Below are 27,839 nucleotides of genomic sequence, written 5' to 3'. Positions count from 1 at the left end.
ACGTCGAGGCCTGCTGTTGGCCACGACGAGAGGGCTTCAGGAGAGAGAGAGAGAGAGTCGGCCTCGTGTTGCTGTTCCTCCCGTTGAAGGAGCGCAGACGACAATAGCTCACTGTTTCATGTCACCTTAACATGTTTCACGTCACCGTAGCATGTTTCTTGTCACCTTAGCATGTTTCTTGTCACCTTAACATGTTTCATGTCACCTTAGCATGTTTCATGTCACCTTAGCATGTTTCATGTTACCTTAACATGTTTCTTGTCACCTTAACATGTTTCATGTCACCTTAGCATGTTTCTTGTCACCATAGCATGTTTCATGTGTGTGACACATACTTGCATGCCGATGACACTTTTCTTATCGAGATGGTGACTGCATTTACCAGTAATATTTTATTTTATTTTTAATTTAAAAAATGGGTTTATTTAGGAGTAATACTTTATGATTCGTGAATGGTTTGTCTGGTACTCATTAGCCACTGTGATGTCACTATTCATCGGTGTATTTAAAAACTGATTAGAAACATGTAATTTCCATCAGGCCCCAGACTCCAGCCCTTGTTTACTTTGTCTCTCTCTGGTCACGTGCCATGAGGAAGGGCCATTGCCCAAACCGTCACCCATTATCTTATTTACGTTTCATGTCAAGGTCACACAGTGGCATTGGCGAATGTTTTGAGTTTCTTCTCGACCAAAGTGTTCCTCTGCTGCTCCACGTCAGGCGGGTTTCGTCGCTACTGGGATCTATGGATTCCGCGTGGTAGCTTCCCTGCACTCGCACCAGCAAATAGCAACATCGAGCATACCGGGTACTCTCTGTGTGATAGGGTGCCACTCGATGTGCTGCATCGGGAAAAGCGAACTTTCAGTTGATATAAAAGTCAGCAGCCGAGAATCCCGCTCCGCTCTGTCCCTGGCCACATGCTGCTCGGGACCCCCCCTCCTCCTCCTCGTCTCCGCCTCTACCGTGGACACTCAATGCGACACCGTTCTCAACTCCGTCGAGCACCCGGTACATTTAACACGGAGGCTTTCGCGACCAATATCATCCATAACACAGGATTTATGGATTAAATCGCGTAAATATATAAATGTGTCGTTAAACACACCACCACCCACAAATCTGGCTGCCGTCTGATGAAGCTAGTTGTAATTACTGGCGAAACGTCGTTCTCAGATTGTAAATGTTGTGGCTTGGCTCTCCAACACACCGGTTAGGGCTGTACGAGTGACGAATTGGCCACGTTCTGTTACGTGACAACCCTTCCTAGTTGGCTGTGTCGGGTGGTGGCGGGTTTAACGACAGTAATTATATTTACGCGATCTAACCCAAAAAAACCTGCACCCGGCAAATTGAGGGGTTCTCTCTAAGCTCGCAGCAGCTTAAGTTTAGCAGCAAACGAATACAATCAAGACGCGTGACCTTCACAATAACAAAACGCGAATGTTGAGTGGCACCCTAATCTGCAATAGTAGCTCTGAAGAAAGAGGCCACGCTGATGAAACTAAACATTTAGATTTCGGGGCTGTGGGAGGAGAGGAGCCGTGCGTGGACGTCTGCTGCGGCACAATGGGCGCGTTGTCCACGGCCCGGAGTCGGGAAGGGGGAGGGAGGGGAGCGATGGGGTCCAGGTGAGAAGACCCGAGGCTGATGGAGCAGAGCAGCTGAACGCGAGCACCGGGAGAGGACGTGCGCTCGCTCCGGGCCCAGGGGCCTCTCTCCCTCCCTCCCTCCACCATGACGCGGACGCCGAGGTAGGGCGGTGAGGTGCGGCGGCGCCCCGGGCACTGCTCGGAGTCGCCGTGCGGTGCCGCGGCACCCAGGGGGTCACTACGAGCGGTCAGCAGCAGGAGGATGAGTTAGAAAGCCATCGTGCCAAGGGGCAAAGCCAAGCGTGATCTTTGGCCCTCCCTCTGCTGATGAGACCATGAATGTCGAAACTGTTTCAGAAGCTCATGGCTCGTGTCTGTGGAACCAACGATTCTGAAAATGATGCGTTCACAGAAGGGCATGTGGCTGATGTGATGTGTAAAATTTACTTTTTATTTGGAGGGATAGGCATGGCAAGGGGTCAAACTGTCTGACTATGTATTAAGTTACTCGTACTGTATTCTCCTGCATGACGCTGACGATTATCTTGTGTTAAGTATCTGAATCTTCTTGGTTATTTCGGTAAAGTCACGTAGAAGGAAAGTAATAAATAATAAAAATAAAACATGATAAAATAATTCTCACGACGTTTCGGCCACAACACAGCGTCTCCCCGACAGACCTGGTCTTCACCTGAGGACGGCTGCTTGCGTTGTGGCCGAAACGTCGTGAGAATTATTTTATTATGTTTTATTTTTATTATTTTATTATTTCCATTCTATGTGACTTTACCGAAAGAACCAAGAAGATGAATCCCCTGCAGTCACGAAAGATTTAAATCGAAATTTAACCCGATCCATGTTCTTCGTTCTCGGAGATTGAATTTAGCAAAATGACGTGCAAAGCCAAAGTTAACCGTGATGTTTTATGTACGTGCGGTTATCTGTGACTATGTTGAGACCACCAACGTCCTTGCACATCATGTCTAGGTTGGCAAAGGATCCAAGGCTGCCCAGGGACTTGTTGCGCATCTTGGTGGTGTGCGTTCACATCACGCGCCAAGGTAGAGTGTGACCTCTCGCGCGACTCTGCGTGGTGGGGGAGAGGAGGATGGGGGCCTCCAAGACATCCATTGCTTGGCTCGCGATCATTTATGTGAACCATTTCTAGTCGTGTGATAGGAGGCTAACGGAATCTGTAATCATTCACACATGTTGGTTTCTCGCTGCATTGCGGCGTTTGCCTGAAAATAAGCAGCAGCGGAACAGGAGTAAGGCGAACAGGTCGCCTCTCCCCGGGGTTATTGACAACTCAAGTCAGAAATGTATTGTCATGAAAGCTGCATTGTAGAAGTCAAGGCGTCGAGTGTGAACCACCCAAATTAGCCGTGACCGTGAAGCAGTGCGGCGTAGGCCCCGTTCCGGGTTGACACCCGGGTGCTGTGACCTGTGCGTTGGCTGCAGGGGCCGGCGTTGCTGATGGGGACTTCTACCCGTTCGGGCTGGAAGCAGGAGACAAGGAGACCCCCAAGTCCGACGATGGCGGCTCTCCAGAAATCCATCTCTCATCGCCCTTCACGTACTTTGGCATCGTTTACCATTCCCTCTACGTACGTCTCTCACAAGGCATCCGTGCAAGACGGATTTTATTGATTTTGCCACTCTCAATATGTCCCCTTGTTTGTGTTCCGTCGAGCAAAGGACACGTCGAGCAAAACGCGAATATCGCGCCCAAGCCCCGTGAGCGACACCCGAGGCACGCACAGTCCACACGGATCCCTGAGAAACACACATTCACCTCGCCCTCTCTGGGTGTTCGGATTTTCGCTTGATCCCATGTTTTATATAAATTGTGTCAACCAGAATCCTCAAACTAAACTATGCACGTGACTGTTATGCAATGTGGATGTCGGCACTTCTCGACGGTCAGCGCACGGGACATTGCAATCCAGAGGTCGCTGGTTCAAGTCTCCCCGCGATGGCAAGCGAAACAATGAGGCGAGTTTCGTAAATTACCATCCACCACCCTAGGTCGACTCAGCCTTCAAATGACAAGCTAGCGAGGTGTGTAAACAAAATCAGCACTGGGGAGACACAGGGGAGCGAGGGGGCCGGAGCCCCCGGCCTGTCGAGGTGCTGCCCGCTGACGCGAGCACTTGCCCCATTAGCCCCTGAAGAGGTTGCACGGGGTGGATCTTTGTCTTTGTGCCTTCACTCGCACCGCAGGTGAACAACAACGGGATCGTGTCCTTCCGAGTCCCCGTGGGCCAGTTCACGCCGGAGGGCTTCCCCCTGAGCGACGGCCGCGCCTTCATCGCCCCGTATTGGGCCGACGTCCACAACGCGCTGGCCGGCTCCGTGTCGTACCGCGAGGCCCTCCAGGGGCCCCTGCTAGCCCGGGCGGCCGCCGACATCCAGCGCGGCTACGGCTCCCGCTCCCGGCAGCCCCTCGCCTGGGGGTTCGTCGCGACCTGGAGCAACGTCACCTTCTATGGCGGCAGCGAGAGGACGCCTGTGAGAGTACACACGGGACACCTGTGAGAGTACACACGGGACAGGACACCTGTGGGAGTACACACGGGACACCTGTGGGAGTACACACGGGACACCTGTGAGAGTACACACGGGACAGGACACCTGTGGGTGTACACATGGGGCACCTGTGGGAGTACACACGGGACAGGGCACCTGTGAGAGTACACACGGGACACCTGTGAGAGTACACACGGGACAGGACACCTGTGGGAGTACACATGGGGCACCTGTGGGAGTACACACGGGACACCTGTGAGAGTACACACGGGACACCTGTGGGAGTACACACGGGACACCTGTGGGAGTACACACGGGACAGGACACCTGTGGGAGTACACACGGGGCACCTGTGGGAGTACACACGGGACAGGACACCTGTGAGAGTACACACGGGACACCTGTGGGAGTACACACGGGACACCTGTGGGAGTACACACGGGACACCAGTGAGAGTACACACGGGACAGGACACCTGTGAGAGTACACACGGGACACTGTGAGAGTACACACGGGACACCTGTGGGAGTACACACGGGGCACCTGTGGGAGTACACACGGCAGAGGGCACTGTGAGAGTACACACGGGACACCTGTGAGAGTACACACGGGACACCTGTGGGAGTACACACGGGACACCTGTGGAAGTACACACGGGACAGGACACCTGTGGGAGTACACACGGGACACCTGTGGGAGTACACACGGGACAGGGCACCTGTGAGAGTACACACGGGACACCTGTGAGAGTACACACGGGACACCTGTGAGAGTACACACGGGACACCTGTGGGAGTACACACGGGACACCTGTGGGAGTACACACGGCAGAGGGCTCCTGTGAGAGTACACACGGGAGTGGTCACGTGGTCACCCCAACTGCCCCCTCCCGCCACCTGAGAGAAGCGGGAGCCGGGGCCGCGTGGGCCCCGCCGGGGGTGACCGTGGCCTGCCGCACGCCAGCGGCTCAGCCCGTGTGCCATTCTCTGCAGATTAACTCCTTCCAGCTGCTGCTGGCCTCCAATGGCAACGTGTCGTTCGTGATGTTTAATTACGGGGACATCACTTGGACGACCGGAACGGCGAGCGGAGGGGACGCGCTGACCGGGCTGGGAGGAAAGCACGCGCAGGTATGGAGCCGACGCGCTCCACGTGCCCCCCCCCCCCGCGGTCAGGTCACCACGCCGCTGGCTCTCTCGACGCGGAGCACTTAGCGGCATCGCCGCCCTCACGTTGCATGGGTCACCCGCGGTTCATCAAGTCTCGTCCCAAATGGCCAAAACTGGCACGTGAAACAGGTGCATGACCCGACTGACACTCATCGCAGCTTCCCCGAACAATCAGAGGGCATTCCTCTTGACACTGCCATTGCTGCCCTACTCAGCCATCCTCAGCGTGGCCGCGCTCCAGCCTTCGGATCCGGTTGGCCGCCGGACTGTTGTCCGCACGGCGCCCAGACTCTGGAGCTCCCCGCTCCTTGGAGATCAGAAACTCGCAGTCGATGGAGACTTCTAAGTCCCAGTTGAAGACCCCACCAGCTGTTTAAACCAGCCTCTCTCTCTCTCTCTCGTTCCCAATCTTTAGTCGTTCTCTCCCCGGTTACCTCTTCCGAATATTCCTTCTTGACACGCACGCCTCTCTGACATCCGTTGTTTATTGTTGTTGTTGTTGATGTTGTTGTTGTTACTGTTCACGTATCCAGGCCGGATTCAACAGTGGCGATGAGGGCCGATACTTCACTCTTCCCGGCTCCCGGACTTCCGACATCGTTCACGTGCAAAACACGAGCAACGTGAACAAGCCGGGGCGATGGATCTTCCGTGTCGACGGGCTGGAAGTGGACCCAGCGAATGGATGCAATGTAAATGGTATGGTAAGAGGTTTTTAAAAGTATCATATTATGAGCGAGTTAATGCATCGCAATGTCATTACAATATGGTGACGTGGCCAAGCCAACGCACGCTTGCCGCGTGCCGCAGAGATTCGCGGTTCCAACCCATCGGCCGCCCTGGGTAGTACTACCATGTTATGTCTCACCCAGTCTGAGAGGAGACGACGGTTGCTTCTGGCAGCTCAAGAGTGCGAGGAGCCATTGTGATTGTCGCCGGTGCAATAACTGCAGGCGAAAGAGCATTGCACCACTATTCACTACTCCCCCTGTACAACTTCCACGCCATGTAGGTTCAACTAAACAGCACTTTTACGCCGCGTCTGTGCCTTTTTAATCAGTTACTATTTGAAGGCCACACGCTGTTATTGATGTTTAGTGTCTCTGTGACCCCGCAGGGTGACAGCTTGTCCAGGCCTCACGCGCGCCCTGTCTCACGACTCGAGAGCTTCGCTTCAAGCGAAGAAGCGTCACCTCACGCGCAACGACTGTAAACGGCCGCTACCCTCACGGTGGGGTCGTAAGCCTTTGCTTTCCACGTGCATTTGTATTTTCACATTGATGTCTTACGCAGGTCAATTCCACAGATACGGAGAGATGTTTTGGACGGACGAGGCCTGTTCCACCAAATGCAGCTGCCTCGACAGCTTCGACGCCCTCGCCCCGGACTCGGTGGCGTGCGTCCAGGAAGCCTGCGGCGCGCACGAGGCGTGCGCGCCCGGGCCTGGGGCGGCCGCCTTCTCGTGCCGCGCCACCTTCACCGCCGCCTGCGCCTTCTTCTCGGGCGCGCACGCGCGCACCTTCGACGGCGCGCTGCTGCGGACCGGCGGCCGCAGCGACTGCAGCCACGCGCTCGTGCGCCTGTGCGACGAGGAGCAGCAGGACGAGGCGTTCAGCGTGGAGGTCGTCACCCAGAGAGGGGGGCGAGGGCGGGCGCTGTCCGACATCACCCGCCTCACCGTCGTCGCGTCCGCCCTGCGCATCGCGCTGAGCGCGGGGAACAGCGCTCACGTCAGGGTAACTCACGTCAGAGTAACTCGCGTCAGAGTAACTCGCGTCAGGGTAACTCGCGTCAGAGTAACTCGCGTCAGGGTAACTCGCGTCAGGGTAACTCGCGTCAGAGTAACTCGCGTCAGGGTAACTCGCGTCAGAGTAACTCGCGTCAGGGTAACTCGCGTCAGGGTAACTCGCGTCAGAGTAACTCACGTCAGGGTAACTCGCGTCAGGGTAACTCACGTCAGGGTAACTCACGTCAGGGTAACTCACGTCAGGGTAACTCACGTCAGAGTAACTCACGTCAGGGTAACTCACGTCAGGGTAACCCGCATCTTTACTTCTCCTTAAAACGCTCGCGTGAAAGGGGCAGAGCGGCTGTTTTAGTTTGCCGTTGCTGTTTATTCGTTTTACGTCAAAAACGCTTCTCTGCATCTCAATAAATGGGTCCTGTTTGCAGATGTTTGGCCAGTTCCTCAGGAGTATTGCCTGTGGGTAGAATGCGACCGGATGCCCGGAGACCCCCACACACACGAGGGGAGAACTTCCAAACGTCGCCGGAGACGGCGGCGGAGTCGTTCAGCGGCTCCACAGACGGCAGATTTCCCCCCGACAGCTGCGCGCATTTCATTGAATTGTCATGAATGTTTCTGCTTTACTGGTATTCAAGAGAATGGATTGCTCAACCCGCAATGGGATGTAATTTCTAACAGCCACCTTGTTCGTTAAGACGAGATTACAATTCACGCGAAATGTTTACTACCTCGCCTGGTACGCAGGAGGTCGTGTGTTAGATCAAGACCCTGACGCCTGCTGCTTTACATTTGCAGTTTGCGAGTTCTCTCTCCCCGTGGTCGTGTGGATTTTTCTCTGGGTCCTCTGGCTTTTCCCTCCACACTTCGAAACATACGTTCAGTGTACGTGACTGATATAGATTCTCACGTCATAAGCCACTTTGTCGAGCTATCATTTGTGGCCAGGTCGCTTCTGAAAAAGAGCTCACGGCTCAGTGGACATTAGCTGGTAAGTAAAAGTGGTTGAGTTTCGACTCTAACACCGCCCCGCGCTTCGTTAGGTGAACGGGGCGGTGCGCTCGCTGCCAGCGCTGCTCGACAACGGCACCGTGCACGTCTACCCCAGTGGCTTCGGCACCGCTTTAGACACCAGCTTCGGCCTGAAGCTCTCCTTCGTCTCAAACCACCTCGTCTTCGTATCGCTGCCTGGCCGATTCTTTAACAAGACCTGCGGAATGTGTGGAAACTTCAACAACGACACTGCCGACGATTTCCCGAGGGCGGAATTGAATTTGACCGCGGAGAGCGAGAGGCGATGCGCCGCGCCCTGCACCGGCAACTGCTGCGACTGCAGCAGCGAGAGCCACAAGCGGCTCCCGAAGCAGCAGACCTGCGGGACACTGAACCGCACATCGGGCCCCTTCGTCGACTGCCACGCGGCGGTGGAGCCCGGCCCGTTCGTGACGAGCTGCCTGCTGGACGCCTGCCTCGCGGCGGGCGGCAACGGCTCTCGGGGGGGGCAGCAGCAGGAGGAGGAGCAGCAGCGCCGGGCGGTGTGCCGCGTGCTCGAGGCGTACGCTCTGCTGTGCCAGGCGCTGGGCGCCAGCCTCCAGCCCTGGCGCGTCCACACGCCGTGCGGTGAGAACGGCACCCCGACCCTCCCCGGAATCCCTGAGTCAGTGAGTCGTCCTTTCCCACGAGAGCGAGTGGACACCGTGTGGCACGTCACACGGCGAACTCGTTGCTGTGACGGGGGATGGTTTATTATGAAGCTGACACGAGGTCGACTGGAAGAGTCTTCCCGTGCGTAATGGGCGTCTCAGATCCCCGCATGTCCAACGCGTGTACACGGTGAGTGTGTCACCCTGGTGTGTACACTGTGAGTGTGTCACCCTGGTGTGTACACGGTGAGTGTGTCACCCTGGGGTGTACACTGAGTGTGTCATCCTGGTGTGTACACGGTGAGTGTGTCACCCTGGTGTGTACACTGTGAGTGTGTCACCCTGGTGTGTACACTGAGTGTGTCACCCTGGTGTGTACACTGTGAGTGTGTCACCCTGGTGTGTACACTGTGTGACACGCTGGTATGTACACTGTGAGTGTGACACGCTGGTGTGTACACGGTGAGTGTGACACGCTGGTGTATACACTGTGTCACCCTGGTGTGTACACTGTGAGTGTGTCACCCTGGTGTGTACACGGTGAGTGTGTCACCCTGGTGTGTACACTGAGTGTGACACGCTGGTGTGTACACGGTGAGTGTGTCACCCTGGTGTGTACACTGAGTGTGTCACCCTGGTGTGTACACTGAGTGTGTCACCCTGGTGTGTCCACGCTGAGTGTGTCACCCTGTCGCCGCAGGCTCCGCGTGCCAGGAGCGCGGCGTCTACGCTCTGTGCGGCAGCGCTTGCTCCGACTCGTGCGGCGACCGGACCGCCGCGGCGCGCTGCGCTGGTCCGTGCCGCGAGTCGTGCCGATGCCCCCGGGGCTCCGTGCTGGCCGAGGGCCGCTGCGCCGACGCCCTCGAGGCGTGCGGCTGCGTGCACCGAGGCCTCTACTTCCCCGTTGGCCAGGTTGGTTGTGCGCTGCGTGGGGGGGGGGGGGATAGCCGAACCCGTCCTGGGTCGCTGCCCCGACTTGAATCTTTGTTTGTCTGAAGGGGGAATAATCGGGAGCGAAATTGCGACGATGAGTTTGTGCTTCTATTCCAGAGTCTTCCGCAGGACGGGGAATGTAGCCGCAGGTGCACCTGCGGCTCCGGCGGGGAGGTGCGGTGCCAGGAGCTTCAGCGGTGTGCGCGCGAGGACGCCTGCCACGCGGACGCCGCCTCGGCGTGCACCCTGAGGCCCGACTGGACTATTGCCACATTCGATGACGCTTTGCTGAGGCTCCCCAAATATTCCGGCTTCGTGCTGACGAGGCTGTGTGATTATTCAACGCGTCCAGATCAAAATATGGATTTTCAAATCGTCATCAGTGGAAGAAACCAGCCTTCGGACCAACAAAATACCATCAGCGTTGACGTCAATATTTTGCACTATTCTCTCAATATAACACGCAGCAGAAGTGGGATCTTGGTGCAGGTACGTGGAATGTTCCTCACCACCACTGTCGAAGTTGTGGTGAGAGGCATTTGTCTTGGCACAGACACCTGGTATGCATCTCTACCGCTCCCCTCCACGACCACGCCACCAAAGCCACTTATCTGCCCATCCCTCCACAGTCCAGATGATCCAACATGCCACCGCCAGGCTTCTCATCCACACCCCGGTCCCCCGATCCCTCAACTGGTTCCTGTCCTGGAATCAACTTCAACTGTGCCTCGTCATAATCATCTGGAATGTACATCGCTGGCTCAAGATCATGAATCGCAGATGATTCATCAAGCCATGGTGTATCGAGTAGGGATAAGCATTGGCTGTATACAGAGAAACCCCTCCCGCTCTCCTCGTCCGCACCCCGTGACCCACGCCCACACATCGGTCCATGCAGGGTCGTCCACGTGCGGTGTCCCGGATGTGGTAAATAACAATCCTGATATCCGCAATTATCCGTGGATAAGAGGAGCAGCAGATCCTTGCAATTATTAACCAGGGTAGCGACGCAGCAAAGGGGAGCGTGCATCATTTGCATTGAGTGCGGATAATAGGATCCAGCAATGGGGACCTCCACCCCACCGCGGATAGGAGGAGGTGTCTCTGTTCATGTCGAGAGGCTCCTCTCTGCGAACTCGGCTGTAAGGGTCAAGCACTGCGCACGCACGTCCACGCGCTCTCTAACGCGCTCTCCTCTCTCCTCTCTCTGTTGTTGCAGATGGACGGTTCCCCGGTATTGCTGCCTCTTAGTTTGGGCGGTGGGAGTTTCCAGCTGTACGAAATGGAGTCTGGCATGACCGTTTCGGCCACCAATGTGAAATTACAAATCACGTTTTCTGTCAGTGGCAACGTGGTGGTGTGCGCGGGGGAGAGGCTGCAGGGCCTGACGTGCGGATTGTGCGGCAACTTCAACGGCAATGCGAGCGACGACGCCTACACTCCTGATGGGGTTGTTGCCGATAACCTGGAGGAATTCGTCTTCAGTTGGAGGCGAGGCATCATAACCTGCACGGTACAGGCTGCGATCACATTTGGCGGATGTTGCAACCATGCATGGGTCTCTGTTTTGCATCCAACTCTTCTAATTGGTCTTGAACCTCCAATTTTCCCAGTGAAACTCACGTTATATTCATGCGTGCATATCAGATAAAGTGTGAATCAATTGCTATTTTGTTCTTAGAATTGGGTTGTTATAACACGGCAGTCGTTTTTGTTTCCGTGTCTAATTCTAATTGATCGAATTCATCTTCGTCGTATCGCTGATGTTGATGTAGAACAACAGCGAGAATTGTACATTGAGGGAGTTGGTGAGATAGCTCATTGCGTCAGAAGTAGAGGAGTGGTGAATTGCCGTGATGATGCTTCCTCCTTCGTATTTGTGAATCGGGCAGTGGGGCGTCATGTGCCCCATGGTTCTGTTCAGGGTGGTGACCACAGTCGCACGATGGATTTTTTTTGTAGCATTTTTCCATTTTGTGCATCAACTATCTGCATCAACTGCCATGGTTTGTGTGCGGATGCGGTTCAGGGGTAGTAGCCCAAAAGCTTCGCGGAAGATCTAAGCCACAAATCATCTGCGCCGTTGAGTCTTTCACGAGGAGGTGTTTGAGAATGGGGTTTTCCCTTTTTTCTGGCAACAAAACAGGTGTTAAGATGCTAAAACACCAAACTGAAACATTTTACAAGGAATCATGTCTGCGTTAACCACAATGCTTGTGGTAAAAATACAAACAAAAAACATGCTCTGATAATAAATGCAATGTCTTTGAAACGGATTGGTCCACACCAGAGACAGCTTTCTTTCGAGCCTCGTCTCAAACGGTGTTAGACCAGAGGACGCCAAAAGGCGTACACAGCACAAAGACAACGCACTGTCAGAGTAATGAGAGCTCGGGGTGATGTAGCTGCTCACCCCGAGCTCTCATTACTCTGATTTAGTTTTGTTGCCAGAAAACAGAAAACCTGTTCTCATATTTTGGTACTGGCAAAGGAGGTTCCATGATGATGAGGTGTTTGTTTTGATGTCTTGTGGACTCCATTTAGTTTCCCAAGCTTCAACATCATCAGGGTTGAAGATCAAATTCACTAAACCTGCAGTATTTCATTGAATCTCAATGGTCTGAGGCACCTCTAGTATCGTATGATCATAGCAGTGGTCACTGCAAAGCCTATCTCATTGTTATTTATTTATTCCACATTCGTGTCAGGATTTCTGCAAGGAGTTCAATGCCTCGTGTCTACTGGGCGATCAGCACGGGGAGCAGGCTTGCCTCGTTCTGCTGGGGACCTCCCACAACCCCTTCGCGGCGTGCCACAGCACCGTCGACCCACGCCCGTTCCACCAACGGTGCCTGCGGGCGGCCTGCCTGTCCCCGCGCCCGCAGGCCGGGGTGTGCCGTGCGATCGAGGCCTACGAGGTCGCGTGCGGCGGCATCGGCGTCCGTGCCGAGTCGTGGCGTAACGCCACGTTCTGCCGTGAGTCCTCGGGGCCCTCGCCGCAATGCGTGGCTGGAGAGATGAGTTCCCAGTTGTTCAATGGTTGTCACCTCAGGCTATTGAATAAGTGTGTGGCAGATAACAAGAAGATTACGAGTGATTCCATAAACTTGAGCTAACAACCTTCTGGACCGATATTATCCATCAGCATTGTTCAAGTGATAAAACTGGGGAAGTTTCGATCTTCTGGGTCTCATCAGCAGAGCCAGGCTTGTTAAACTAATGCTGCTGGTGATGTTGTTGGCAAGAGCTCTCCGCCTTCACGAAAGTGCAAACAGTTCCCCCATCTGGAATGTTAAGACCAACAATGGGTGAGAGAAGATTAAAATCTTTGCATGTCGATGTATCTTCACTATAGCAACATTTAAGAACGGCAGACCATTCACATTTATAGCGATCCAGTGTGACGATATTCCCTGCGATTATTGTGGCCCCTGTTTGCAGATGACAAACCACATTTGGATCAGATCAACGCGAGCAGCCCTCTCTCAGCGACCAGGATGCCGGAGTCTACGGTCGGAGAGGAGACCACGTCTGCTGCTGAAGTGGAGGTAAAGATGGAACGTGGTCTCCTGCCCGAGCGAGCGATGGATGGCACCCATCTTCTTTGGTGCAACCTCTAAGCACGAACAACCACTGTTGACATCCCACAGTCACACCCGTGATTCCCTATGGTCTCACTACCATGTATGTATGTAATGGATGCCGTTGGCCTGGGGAGAGAGTCTGTCTGACTCTGGTGATGACATCGTTACCCAGGGTTCCGCTGGCCTGCTGGAGCTGTCATGGGTCTCAGGGAGTCGCGTCTGCCTCTGGTTCATACAGAATGCCCAGGGGCCCCTGGACCAGTTCAGATGAGGCCTACTCGGGATGTTGCCAGCGTCCCATGTCCAGTAATGGTTATGGTTTAATTCTGTGACAATGTTAAGCCCAGATTTCGCAATTTTATTTCACCATTGCCCTGTGCGTTGACATATGAGGGACTGTCTCAACACCAGAGAACTTAGCCTCACTGTGATGCATGTCATGTATCCAGGAAATCCTCACCGACTCTGTAGGCTATTTTTCAGGAGGGTCCTGAAATTTCAATGTTTGGTCAATTCCACGAATGAGTGGGTAGCATGTGCGGGAGGATTCCAGAGAACCGGGAGGAAGCCACGCAAAGAGAGGATAACACTCCAAGCTCTCACAGATGGATGCCGTCCACTTGCTGTGCCTCCATCTTCTGGCTGCCTCACAGCCCGTTGGGTTTGACAGCTCCACAGATCATAATCCACAGGCATTCGCCTCCAAGGCGACGTACAACAGACGTGTGCCTCCACACCCAGCTCATGTCAAAATAGCAACGCTCACCGCCAATCCCGTTCCTCATACGTGGACTGTGTTAACATGCGTGCACGTGTTACATTCATGTCACTCTCCCGTCGTGTTCTGTTTACAGAGACCACCAGAACCAACAAACTTCATCATCACAGGTAACGGCACCTTTACACGACGAGCGTTTTCAACCACACCAATCGTTTCTCCACGTTTGTGCTCATTGGCATCGCTGCGTTTACTGAGACAACACCGTTCGCTTTTGTTCAATGATGGACAAAGGTAAATCGCCACGGTTTTTCTGCCCTCTTCACAAAGCAAATCGGCATGCATTTCGCTTTGGACTTTCGCCTCGTTTGACGCAACCCAGTGGTAGCGCGTTCTGCGTTTGTCGCAGCGGTTCACGGTTTGATACCAGTGGCCACCCTGGTTAATACTGCGGTGTGTAATAACCAAATTGAATACGCGCCATCTGTCTAACTCACAGTGGATGTTAAAGTTCCCCTGACGGCATTCGCCATTATGTAATTTTTCTAAATTAGAAAATTACACCACCATTTATTAATCCGGGATCACACACAGGAATAATCGCGACCCCGACTTGCAGACTAATACCAGGGTCACTCTTGTAAAAGAGGCTCCATCCTTGTCTCTTGAGTTCTCACCAGGTTACACAAAATAAACTGGAACATTTTACATTCGTTGAAAAATACAGGCCTTGAAGTCATTGTGATTTTACGGACCTAATGATTCCTCCCTCACACGATTCAGTCGTAATTCTAGTCAGTGATTATTTTCATCTTCTGGTAAATATAGCGGCACCTCGTGGCTTCAGAGGTCACGTGAACCCAGTACAGCGATGAGGCCGTGCACGGCGACACGCCCGGGGGTGAGTGACGCGCCGCTTTGCTGTGGAGCTCCCAGCTCGTGGGCCACTGGAGGTGCTGCGATGCTCCGCAATGTAAAACTAAATCTCCGATTCTTCACTTCAATTGTGAACCTTGAATCGTGACAATTCATCGAAGCGCGAGTGAGACGAAATCATCGCAGGCCTACGACAGGAATATTTGTCGGTGCCACACGAACGCGCGAACCAGCCGTGGTGTTTCTCTCGTGAGTCAAGCCTGGGGCAGGCTCCAAGCCACTAAGGTGACCAGGTTGATCCAAGCCACTAAAGTGACCAGGTTGCTCCAAGCCACTAAAGTGACCAGGTTGCTCCAAGCCACTAAAGTGACCAGGTTGCTCCAAGCCACTAAGCCACTAAGGTGGCCAGGCTTCTCCAAGCCACTAAAGTGACCAGGTTGCTCCAAGCCACTAAAGTGACCAGGTTGCTCCAGGCCACTAAAGTGACCAGGTTGCTCCAAGCCACTAAGGTGGCCAGGTTGCTCCAAGCCACTAAGGTGACCAGCTTGCTCCAAGCCACTAAAGTGACCAGGTTGCTCCAAGCCACTAAAGTGACCAGGTTGCTCCAAGCCACTAAGGTGGCCAGGTTGCTCCAAGCCACTAAGGTGACCAGGTTGCTCCAAGCCACTAAGGTGACCAGGTTGCTCCAAGCCACTAAGGTGACCAGGTTGCTCCAAGCCACTAAGGTGGCCAGGTTGCTCCAAGCCACTAAGGTGACCAGGTTGCTCCAAGCCACTAAGGTGACCAGGTTGCTCCTAGCCACTAAGGTGGCCAGGTTTCTCCAAGCCACTAAGGTGACCAGGTTGCTCCAAGCCACTAAGGTGACCAGGTTGCTCCAAGCCACTAAGGTGACCAGGTTGCTCTAAGCCACTAAGGTGACCAGGTTGCTCCAAGGCACTAAGGTGGCCAGGTTTCTCCAAGCCACTAAGGTGACCAGGTTGCTCCAAGCCACTAAGGTGACCAGGTTGCTCCAAGCCACTAAGGTGATCAGGTTGCTCCAAGCCACTAAGGTGACCAGGTTGCTCCAAGCCACTAAGGTGACCAGGTTGCTCCAAGCCACTAAGGTGACCAGGTTGCTCTAAGCCACTAAGGTGGCCAGGTTGCTCCAAGCCACTAAGGTGACCAGGTTGCTCCAAGCCACTAAGGTGACCAGGTTGCTTCAAGCCACTAAGGTGGCCAGGTTGCTCCAAGCCACTAAAGTTACCAGGTTGCTCTAAGCCACGAAAGTGACCAGGTTGCTCCAAGCCACTAAGGTGACCAGGTTGCTCCAAGCCACTAAAGTTACCAGTTTGCTCCAAGCCACTAAGGTGGCCAGGTTTCTCCAAGCCACTAAAGTGGCCAGGTTGCTCCAAGCCACTAAGGTGGCCAGGTTGCTCCAAGCCACTAAGGTGACCAGGTTGCTCCAAGCCACTAAGGTGACCAGGCTTCTCCAAGCCACTAAGGTGACCAGGTTGCTCCAAGCCACTAAGGTGACCAGGTTGCTCCAAGCCACTAAGGTGGCCAGGTTGCTCCAAGCCACTAAGGTGACCAGGTTTCTCCAAGCCACTAAGGTGACCAGGTTGCTCCAAGCCACTAAGGTGGCCAGGCTTCTCCAAGCCACTAAAGTGACCAGGTTGCTCCAAGCCACTAAGGTGGCCAGGTTGCTCCAAGTCACTAAGGTGACCAGGTTGCTCCAAGCCACTAAGGTGGCCAGGTTTCTCCAAGCCACTAAAGTGGCCAGGTTGCTCCAAGCCACTAAGGTGGCCAGGTTGCTCCAAGCCACTAAGGTGACCAGGTTGCTCCAAGCCACTAAGGTGACCAGGCTTCTCCAAGCCACTAAGGTGACCAGGTTGCTCCAAGCCACTAAGGTGACCAGGTTGCTCCAAGCCACTAAGGTGGCCAGGTTGCTCCAAGCCACTAAGGTGACCAGGTTGCTCCAAGCCACTAAGGTGGCCAGGTTGCTCCAAGCCACTAAGGTGACCAGGTTTCTCCAAGCCACTAAGGTGACCAGGTTGCTCCAAGCCACTAAGGTGACCAGGCTTCTCCAAGCCACTAAGGTGACCAGGTTGCTCCAAGCCACTAAGGTGACCAGGTTGCTCCAAGCCACTAAGGTGGCCAGGTTGCTCCAAGCCACTAAGGTGACCAGGTTTCTCCACGCCACTAAGGTGACCAGGTTGCTCCAAGCCACTAAGGTGGCCAGGCTTCTCCAAGCCACTAAGCTGACCAGGTTGCTCCAAGCCACTAAGGTGACCAGGTTGCTCCAAGCCACTAAGGTGGCCAGGTTGCTCCAAGCCACTAAGGTGACCAGGTTGCTCCAAGCCACTAAGGTGACCAGGTTGCTCCAAGCCACTAAGGTGACCAGGTTGCTCCAAGCCACTAAGGTGACCAGGTTGCTCCAAGCCACTAAGGTGGCCAGGTTGCTCCAAGCCACTAAGGTGACCAGGTTGCTCCAAGTCACTAAGGTGACCAGGTTGCTCCAAGCCACTAAGGTGGCCAGGTTTCTCCAAGCCACTAAAGTGGCCAGGTTGCTCCAAGCCACTAAGGTGGCCAGGTTGCTCCAAGCCACTAAGGTGGCCAGGTTGCTCCAAGCCACTAAGGTGACCAGGCTTCTCCAAGCCACTAAGGTGACCAGGCTTCTCCAAGCCACTAAGGTGACCAGGTTGCTCCAAGCCACTAAGGTGACCAGGTTGCTCCAAGCCACTAAGGTGGCCAGGTTGCTCCAAGCCACTAAGGTGACCAGGTTGCTCCAAGCCACTAAGGTGGCCAGGTTGCTCCAAGCCACTAAGGTGACCAGGTTTCTCCAAGCCACTAAGGTGACCAGGTTGCTCCAAGCCACTAAGGTGACCAGGCTTCTCCAAGCCACTAAGGTGACCAGGTTGCTCCAAGCCACTAAGGTGACCAGGTTGCTCCAAGCCACTAAGGTGGCCAGGTTGCTCCAAGCCACTAAGGTGACCAGGTTTCTCCAAGCCACTAAGGTGACCAGGTTGCTCCAAGCCACTAAGGTGGCCAGGCTTCTCCAAGCCACTAAGGTGACCAGGTTGCTCCAAGCCACTAAGGTGACCAGGTTGCTCCAAGCCACTAAGGTGGCCAGGTTGCTCCAAGCCACTAAGGTGACCAGGTTGCTCCAAGCCACTAAGGTGACCAGGTTGCTCCAAGCCACTAAGGTGACCAGGTTGCTCCAAGCCACTAAGGTGACCAGGTTGCTCCAAGCCACTAAGGTGGCCAGGTTGCTCCAAGCCACTAAGGTGACCAGGTTGCTCCAAGCCACTAAGGTGACCAGGTTGCTCCAAGCCACTAAGGTGACCAGGTTGCTCCAAGCCACTAAGGTGGCCAGGTTGCTCCAAGCCACTAAGGTGACCAGGTTGCTCCAAGCCACTAAGGTGACCAGGTTGCTCCAAGCCACTAAGGTGACCAGGTTGCTCCAAGCCACTAAGGTGACCAGGTTGCTCCAAGCCACTAAGGTGGCCAGGTTGCTCCAAGCCACTAAGGTGACCAGGTTGCTCCAAGCCACTAAGGTGACCAGGTTGCTCCAAGCCACTAAGGTGACCAGGTTGCTCCAAGCCACTAAGGTGGCCAGGTTGCTCCAAGCCACTAAGGTGGCCAGGTTGCTCCAAGCCACTAAGGTGACCAGGTTGCTCCAAGCCACTAAGGTGACCAGGTTGCTCCAAGCCACTAAGGTGGCCAGGTTGCTCCAAGCCACTAAGGTGGCCAGGTTGCTCCAAGCCACTAAGGTGACCAGGTTGCTCCAAGCCACTAAGGTGACCAGGTTGCTCCAAGCCACTAAGGTGGCCAGGTTGCTCCAAGCCACTAAGGTGGCCAGGTTGCTCCAAGCCACTAAGGTGACCAGGTTGCTCCAAGCCACTAAGGTGACCAGGTTGCTCCAAGCCACTAAGGTGGCCAGGTTGCTCCAAGCCACTAAGGTGGCCAGGTTGCTCCAAGCCACTAAGGTGACCAGGTTGCTCCAAGCCACTAAGGTGACCAGGTTGCTCCAAGCCACTAAGGTGACCAGGTTGCTCCAAGCCACTAAGGTGACCAGGTTGCTCCAAGCCACTAAGGTGGCCAGGTTGCTCCAAGCCACTAAGGTGACCAGGTTGCTCCAAGCCACTAAGGTGACCAGGTTGCTCCAAGCCACTAAGGTGGCCAGGTTGCTCCAAGCCACTAAGGTGGCCAGGTTGCTCCAAGCCACTAAGGTGACCAGGTTGCTCCAAGCCACTAAGGTGACCAGGTTGCTCCAAGCCACTAAGGTGGCCAGGTTGCTCCAAGCCACTAAGGTGGCCAGGTTGCTCCAAGCCACTAAGGTGACCAGGTTGCTCCAAGCCACTAAGGTGACCAGGTTGCTCCAAGCCACTAAGGTGGCCAGGTTGCTCCAAGCCACTAAGGTGGCCAGGTTGCTCCAAGCCACTAAGGTGACCAGGTTGCTCCAAGCCACTAAGGTGACCAGGTTGCTCCAAGCCACTAAGGTGGCCAGGTTGCTCCAAGCCACTAAGGTGGCCAGGTTGCTCCAAGCCACTAAGGTGACCAGGTTGGCCCAGTGGAGAGAAGCGTCCCCAGGTGACGCGAGTCCCCTCCTCGATCTCCTGCGAACGCAGCTCGCCTCACGCTGTCGCCCGCCTGCTCCTCGGCTGGCCACAGGCCCAGGTCCCTGGGTCGAGGAGATGTTCTCTCTCCCTTGCCTGGCACCCGGGAGGTTGTGGGTCCAATCCCGGACCCTGACGATGCCTGTTGTACATTTGGAGTATGTGGTGGTCACGTGGACATACAGAAGCACATGCTTTGATTATTTGGCCGCTACTATAAATCCCCACGTGTGATGATGATTTAATCCACTTTGATGGGTTGTGGTATGTGGCCAGGTCGCCTTTGAAAACGAGGTAATAGCTCGGGACTTTACCTGTTCAATAAAACAGAATAAAACCGGCACTTAACTCTTGGTTGGGTAGCTTCTATTGCTCACCAGAATAGTGTGGAAATTGCGAACGGCGTGTCGGTGTGTCTTGCTGGTGCATGTGCCGATGTCGTGTCCGGAGACTCGCTGCTGGTGGAGGTCTCGTGTTTCGCGTCGCACATGGAGGTGGTGCTGCCCAGGCTGGCGCTGTCGTGGCACGGCTACAGCGTGAAGGAGGTTCACCTCAACGACGAGCGGTGCACCCCACGCACCTCCCCCAGGGCGTTCAGGTGGCAGCTCGTCGCGTCGTACGGCGCCTGTGGAAACACCATGAGGGTAACAACATGTAAACCCTCACTCGTGCGGGACACTGCGCGTCGGGACGATGAACTGGCATACTTTTCTATATGATAAGCCACTTCGTTGAGTTATCATTTGTGGCCAGATCGCTTCTGAAAAAGAGCGAATAGCTCGAGTGGGCTTTGCCTGGTAAATAAGATGCATTCGTTAGTTTTATTGGAGCAGGAACAACGAGGACGTGTTTTACATCTCACCGAGGGATTTCGAGGTGTGCGCAGTCCCGTTGGTGGTGACCACGGAGCTGAGCGGTGGGCCGTGTTACCCTCCCTCGCCTTGCAGTCAAACACGACGCACGTGGCGTACGTCAACACCATCCGAATGCGCACGGCGAAACATGTCGAGGACGCGGTGGTGCGAGAGACGCTCGTCAATGTGGAGTTCGCCTGCGCGTACGAGCGCGACATCCGCGTGTCGCTGAACACCATCATACAGCCCATGACCAGGTGAGTCGCGCGGCCGCACGCCGTGGACACGTGGCCAGTAAGCGATGTCGTCGTTGTTGTCTTCGCCTGAGCGATGAAACCGACTGACTTGCGCTCGGTGTTGTGGTTTAGTCCTTAAGGGGGTACCGAACTGGGTCTCCCAGAACATTGTTGTATCGGCAGCGATGTCCATAAACACAACGCGTTGTGTAACAGGGGACGAGAGACGGCACTTGTTCAGGAGCTGTGGGCACGTAGAAATTCCACTTTGGCAGCATGCGAGATTTGGGGTATTTCTATGAAAGAGAATACACGTTCTTGTCATTACGCTTGTTTACCCGGGAAAGCCTCACTCAAGAGTCTCAAGACTCCTTTTAGGAGGGTCTTGCCGAGTTGTTGCAGTAGGGAGGCGATGGTGCTGCTCTGTGTAATCCCAACATTTTGTAATTTTCCGAGTAATGTTTTAGCATTGGGATGTTTTGGCCAATACCGTTAACATGTATGTTTTATTTTACAATGCACATTCCTATATATTTGTATATTATTTGAATATTAAAATCGGTACTGAATGACCTGTATTATAGATGTTTCCATTACAGCTGTTAGTGTGGAAGGCAGTTTTAAGATTTTGCCGAATCGTCACGGTTTTGCGTGGCAGATGTATGACTTTGAATGCACTTCTTTCGACAGTGTGATAAACATGACCCTGCCCGTTAAGAAGGGAACGTTCGTGGCCAGGATGTTGCTGTACGTCAACGCCAGCTACCGGTTCCCGCACGACGCCGGGGACCTGCTGCTGTCCACCCTGGACACCCTCTTCGTGGGGGTCGTCCTCAAAGACGAGGGCCTCCAGATATTTCCCGACAACGGTCGCACAAAAGCGCACTTGGTGCTCGTGCTCAACGAGTGCTGGGCCACGCCGGGGCCCAACCCTGCGGATGACACGCGGTACACCATCATCCACCACGGGTGAGCCGCACGCACCGTGCCCACGCCACAGACTTCTACCCCATTGCTCAAAGAAAACGACGTCCTCAGCCATGAAACAAATTGCATCTATAGCGTGCTTGCTTAAATGCACCTCAAAGCGCCTTACATCTCATCTCAACCATTTAAAGGGCAACCCCAGTGGCAGTTGTCCCTGTGCGGAAAACTGTGACTCAGCGCCGACCTGCAATTGAACATTGGTCCACGGGTCAGGAGCGATGGTTGCTGTGCAATTCCATTTCAGTATTTTGCAGCTAATTTTTTGTTTTACTTAGATCGTGGTGCCGGCACACAATGGCCTACACTATTCAAATGACGTCATGGGATCTTTATCCTCCGCATTGAAGCAGACAGCGAGTCGTATTTTTTATGGTTATTTCATGTGCAGTAATAACCAGGGAGGCCACTGAATTCAAACCTTGAACTGCTGCAACAAGCGACGAATGCACTGCCGTTGGACTGCGTCGCCGCCCCTATGATAATATTCGTGATCCACCAATCATAAACTTCCTTTCTGTTGATTTCACGCGCCCATTGCTCTTTATGCCATCTTCTATAATTGCGTGGCCATTGCTCGCTAGCTTCTGCTTTAGAGTTTTGTCATTGTGACGCTCGAGGGTGTAGCAAAAAAACACCTCGAGTGGTTTTATTTTGAAAGAGAAGTTCTGAACTGGGAACCATGGGAACACGTGGGGCCCCATTTCACGTCGCTATTCTCGCTGCCGCTCAAGCGCTGTTTACCAGAATGACGGCTGTTTTCGTGGAAAAAACCCATCATTCTACAATTCAGAGATGACGCATCCATCCTCCCCACCACTACCGCCACTCACAGCACAATTGCGGAATGGCCCAAAGCCCGCAGGTTAGGGCAGAGCTGTGGCAGAGCAGAGTGGTGAAATTGTCCACTTTTCTCACTCACTCCCCACCTCGATCTCACGCTTGTTCGCCCCCTCTTCCAACCCAGAATCCTTTGCGCAGCTGTGATGTCACTCGAGCAGGAGCCAGATATCTCATTTCCAATTCCTCTAGAAGCCTGGAACAACCCTCGTCGATCATGCACCGCACGCAAAAAAATGTAAACTGGTCATATTTCGAGTACAATAAACACGTGTGGCAGTAACGTGGTAAAATATCTTCACGTGGTGCTCGCATTCGCGTGCGTGGCACAGGTGCACCAACCCGCGGGACAGCACCGCGCAGGTGGAGGAGAACGCGGTGTCGCAGAAGTGCCGCTTCCACGTGAAGGTGTTCCGCTTCGTGGGGAACCAGACGGAGATCCACCTGCACTGTGACGTCTCGCTGTGCGACGCCATGGAGGCGGCGTGCACCGTGGTGAGCCGTGCGCTCGGGACGTGCGCCACAACGCGTGGCCATCATTGTCGCCTTCACTACAGTAGTTCTCATCGCAAGAAAGAGAACTTTTATTATGATTCGTGATAGATGTTTTGGGTCAGACCGCGGCACTATCGCGCGCGGTGGTCACCGTTACCTCCGCAGAATCAGAATCCGGTGAGGTATGAAGCTCGTATTCACGGATGTCCAGTGCGGGCACGGGGTCAGCAGAGGGAGTGGGCTCCCCAGGCCCCTCCCTCCCTCTGCCTACTCCACCGTCGAGCAGAGTGGCCGCAGCAGAAGCCGGATTGCCCTGGGCGGGTCGTGGAGACGACGCAGGGAGTCATACTCAGAAGACGACCATGCACAGAACTTGAACAAGGAGAGGGACATATTCTTGGTTCTTTCGGTAAAGGCACGTAGAAGGGAAATAATAAAATGATAAAACAACATTTTTTAAAATTGTTTTATATTTGTATTATTATAATAAAAAAAACTATAATTTTTTAAAATTGTTTATATTTTATTAGTTTATTATTTCCCTTCTACGTGACTTTACCGAAAGAACCAAGAATATGAATCCCTGCAGTCACGAAAGCTTTAAATCTAAATTTAAGGAGAGGGACGTTTGAGATAATGAATGTTGGTGTTCAATGTCGGTTTGCTTGCATGGGAGAGACGTCATCATGATTCTAAGATGTCTCAGTGAGGCATTCCCGGGTGAACGAGAGTAATGACAAGAGCTTGTTTTCTCCTTCATAGAAATGCCCCACATCTCGCACGCTGCCGAGGTGGCACTCCGATGTGCCCACAGTTCCTGAACAAGTGCTGTCGATTGGCCCTATACGGCGGAGAGGTAGGCACTGCTTACAGACTGCGTCATTTAAGCCCCTTTTGTTTATCATTAATTATGATGATGAATACCCTGTCGAATTAAACCTACATTCCACCACGTCGAGTACAGTGCGGTTCGAAGTAATGTTTTAATGTGGCGTATTCTGGTGTCAATGTAAACGTTGTTGTGTTTTCTCTTCTTCAACGGAGGTGCGAGCTCGCCAGGAGAGCGGCGTGGGCCTGACACAACTCTGCTGTGGAGTCTCTCTCTGCTGGCGCTCTGGTGAGTTGGAGACAAATCCACGATCGGAAAAGTCGTCGATGTGGCACGATTCGCGCGTCTGGCGACGTCCGCGACTTTGTCTCAGAGTGCCTCGGACTCAGCCGTTGGGAGAGAGCTTCGTCAAGTCCACAGGGGCACGATTTTAAAACCCTGCGCTGATTATATCCCTCGTCGCCCCCCTCGCAAGCTCCGCTTTCCTACCACGTGTCTACACTCATTCCTATCACGTGTCTACACTCATTCCTCCCACGTGTTTAAACTCATTTCTATCACGTGTCTACACTCATTCCTCCCACGTGTTTAAACTCATTTCTATCACGTGTCTACACTCATTCCTCCCACGTATCTACACTCATTCCTACCACGTGTTTACGCTCATTCCTGCCACGTGTTTACGCTCATTCCCCCCACGTATCTACACTCATTTCCTACCACGTGTCTACACTCATTCCTGCCACGTGTTTACGCTCATTCCCCCCACGTGTCTAAACTCATTCTACCACGTGTTTACACTCATTCCTACCACGTGTATAAACACTCATTAATTGTCTGAAAACACCTTAATATATAGAGGACCGTAGAGCTCAGGCAATTGTTGGCAGTGCCGGCTTATCGCCTGGCTGCCACCTTTCAGTTTGGTCTGTTCCTCAGCGATGTAATTTGCACGACCAACGACGCCGTATATAAATGAAACGCTGTTATGATTGCGAAGACGCACTCTACCCGACCCCCAATTCTCTGTAATTCACCCTCCGCCTCACCGTTCGCGCCATCACAGAATCGCGCCCCGTCCCCTCGCAGAGCCGTCGCTGCCCTGCGAGTGCCTCTGGGTGTTGGGGAAGTTGAAACGTTGTGCGATGTGAAAAGTCGCGTGACCACTGGCGCCACGTTTGGTTAAATGCTGGCTCTGTCGTCAGAGATAAGGCAGCAGACAGCGAATGACTCTGATGCCCAACTGCTGCCATGTCAGCCACAACAAGCGGGCTTCGTGAGTTCGAGTTTGCATCGTTTTGTGGTATAAAAATACAATGAGAAGAGTGCACAGACACACACACACTGCATCGACACAATGTAACTATATCAGCTCTGTGAGATTGTTTATGTGATAATTGTGCAGTTGCATCCTCGAGCCAAGAGATAAGTCAGTTTCTGACCCGTCTGCGATTGCTGCTGCTGTATATATTCGATCGGTCACATCTTCGTGCTGATGTCATTTTTGTTTTTCAGCTGTCTCCCAAGAGACTGAATATTTTCTTCGCTGGAGACAATGTTTAATTTATGCTATACACTTTACATTACAATTGTTACATATGTTATTTTGCTGTGATGGAAAGTACCTGGAAAATGATAAGTTTGGGTAAGGGAGATGGGAAAAAAATCTAACGAAAACGCTTCTAATCGACAAAGTTAAGTATATATACGGTCTCCAAATACACATCACTGCCACACAACACGCCTTGAGCCCAACACTAATTATAATTATTTTCTGATTATGCTCGTTTACGCAGGAAAGCCTCACTAAATTCGTGACTCTTTTTCAAAATGCTCCTGTCCAGTTATCGCAGGAGGGAGTGATGGTTGATATTGTAGATTCTATTGGAGATAATTTACAGTGTAACTTTTCAAATGTGGCAAGTTTGGACCGTGATGCAGGCACACAAAAGTAACTATTTTGCGAATGTCATCATGGGATCGTGAACATCCCCTGTGAAGGAGATGGTGCGTGGTATAGGTAAGGTTAACAAACACAAAGTATTAATCAGGGCGGCAGCGAGATTCAAACTGCAACAAATGGCGAATGCACTACCTCGGGGCCGCGTCATCGCCCACGTGACACTGAAAACGCACCGCACGGTCATCTCTCGATTGCAACGAGCGCGACTCTGCCAGGAAATATCAGTTTGAAATGTCGTGTTCTCAAATAACGCGCCGAGACCAATGGAGGGGGGGTGCTGGATCCGCCACTGACGGCACGGAGGAGAGTTTGTCTGTCAGAGCTTGTGAACAGTGAGGTTCTCTCCGATGATTCCAAACTCCCATGGGACGCCTGCTGAGACGTCGCCGCAGCACACCGGTGGCGAAGCACGGACGTCGAGAGCCGTGAGTGTTGCACGGCAAGGCGTCGGGAGAGAGCCCTGCCCAGGTGCCAGGACCAGTGACAGAGAGAGAGCGAGGAGGCGTAATTGGCAGCGACATAAAAAGAGATATGCACCTTGGTACAAGAGGCAGACTGGAAGTGGAGGAAGAGCGCTCAGGCTGATGGCGCTAAGCGGGCGATGGTCCCTGCCGAGTCGGGAAGAGGGGAGCCGTGGGAGCCGTGGGAGACGTGAGATGCGCGGAGTGGCAGGCGCCGAGTCGAGCTGTGTGGGGAAAGTGCTCTCGGCGAGGACCTGTGGAGTCCGGCACGGCACGCGAGGTGGTGGGCGGCCAGCACCACGTTCGGCCGCCTTTGTCTCACCAGTGGCCATGTTTACACACCACACCAGATACTCATTTGAAGTTGAGTCGACCTAGGGAAGCCCAGGACCAGTTCAGATAATCGTCAGTGGTGTTGGCCATGAGCAGGAATCGAACTCGGGTCGTTGGGTTCATAGCATCGCGCGCTAACCACTGCACCACTGTTCCCCTTCAGGGTTATGTACACACACACATAGGACTGAGACTTTTGTCCTGGTTAGTTCACGTGTATTGAAGTTGATAATTGGTTCTTTACCCTTCTATCTGGGTAAAGAACCAATTATCATATTTTTACTGGCAAATGAGGTCCCCATAGTGTGTTTTGAAGTTGTTAACGAGTAAGAATAAAAGCGTTTCCGTTCATCTTCGACAAGTCTCCGAGGAGGTGATGATTCCGCGCGTGTGCTGCGTGAATGACGTCGCAGGCTGTGGCCGAGCCTCCCGCCACGAAGGCAGCTGGCGTTGTCGTCTGCCGCGAGCAGAGCGCCCAAGCCACACATCAAGGCCGTAATCTATATATATAAAATCGCGAATCTGTCTGTCTGTGTGTGTGTCGCCGGACCATACGCACTTTCATTGGATGCCGGTTGCCCCTGGCAACGGCTAGCGACGCCTTCGCCGCTTTCATTGGACGGCGGTTGCCCCTGCCAGCGGCTAGCGACGCCTTCGCCGCGGGCTGCAGTTTCATTGGACGGCGGTTGCCCCTGCCAACGGGTAGCCACGCCTTCGCCGCTTTCATTGGACGGCGGTTGCTCCTGGCAACGCGTAGCGACGCCTTCGGCGCGGAGTGGACGCCATTTTTAATTACCCTTACAAATAGGCGCACGCACTAACACGCGACTCTCACGTTCATTCATCAAAGTTGCACGACCGGGTGCCCTACTTAGGCGAGGCCGGAGGCTCTGCACGCTACTACGCCTCGACACCCAGCACGCGACTGTGAGGTAAATGCATAAAAGTTTCACCTCCTCTTGACAACCCCCCCCCCCCCACCACAATGTTTGAAATTACTTTTATAGGGTCGCTACATTATTAAATTACAGCCATTACACAGTATTATTGCAGCACGGGGGGGGGGGGGGAACGCCACCCCGACCCAGCGTCATGCCTGGCAGGCAATTTAGGCGAGGCCGGAGGCTCTGCACAGTACTACGCCTCCACACCCCACCCGTGTCAAGCGACGACTTTGTCGTATAAAGTCGCTATACCCAGCGTTGCCCGGGGGGAAAATACATTTTAAATCTTAAGAAATATTTTGGCACACCAATTGACCTGTGACGTCAAATATGTCATGTGACCCGCGCATGTGTATGCGCAACGCATTGGAGTGTCGTGGTTAGCGCGCCGCGCTACGAACCCGGCCACCCAAGTTCCATTCCCGCTCACGGCCACCACCGGTGACGATTATTTGAACCGGTCGTGGGCCTCCCCTAGGTCGACTCAGCCTCAAAACGAGTAACTGGTGTGGCGTAT

The 27,839-nt window shown here is 53.7% G+C and overlaps 1 protein-coding gene across 1 annotated transcript; it reads left to right on the top strand.

The window, feature by feature from the left end:
- Nucleotides 1–1,684: 1,684 nt before the first annotated feature.
- LOC133355865 (alpha-tectorin-like) lies at nucleotides 1,685–26,604 on the top strand. Its single transcript, XM_061573278.1, has 21 exons — nucleotides 1,685–1,754; nucleotides 2,580–2,653; nucleotides 3,054–3,199; nucleotides 3,816–4,103; nucleotides 5,114–5,251; nucleotides 5,824–5,989; nucleotides 6,584–7,026; nucleotides 8,078–8,654; nucleotides 9,378–9,639; nucleotides 9,730–10,099; nucleotides 10,830–11,123; nucleotides 12,319–12,586; nucleotides 13,052–13,158; nucleotides 14,049–14,082; nucleotides 19,834–20,027; nucleotides 20,331–20,494; nucleotides 21,164–21,442; nucleotides 22,630–22,792; nucleotides 23,555–23,648; nucleotides 23,837–23,909; nucleotides 25,137–26,604. The coding sequence occupies exons 1-21, from the start codon at nucleotides 1,738–1,740 to the stop codon at nucleotides 25,153–25,155; spliced, it is 4,170 nt and encodes a 1,389-aa protein (XP_061429262.1). The 5' UTR covers nucleotides 1,685–1,737; the 3' UTR covers nucleotides 25,156–26,604.
- The last annotated feature ends 1,235 nt before the right edge of the window (nucleotides 26,605–27,839 follow it).

Source organism: Lethenteron reissneri, chromosome 52 (genome assembly GCF_015708825.2).
Source record: "Lethenteron reissneri isolate LAM-NWPU_2019-01 chromosome 52, ASM1570882v1, whole genome shotgun sequence".
NCBI classification, from domain to species: Eukaryota; Metazoa; Chordata; class Hyperoartia; order Petromyzontiformes; family Petromyzontidae; genus Lethenteron; species Lethenteron reissneri.
This window is presented reverse-complemented; position numbering and strand designations above follow the sequence as displayed.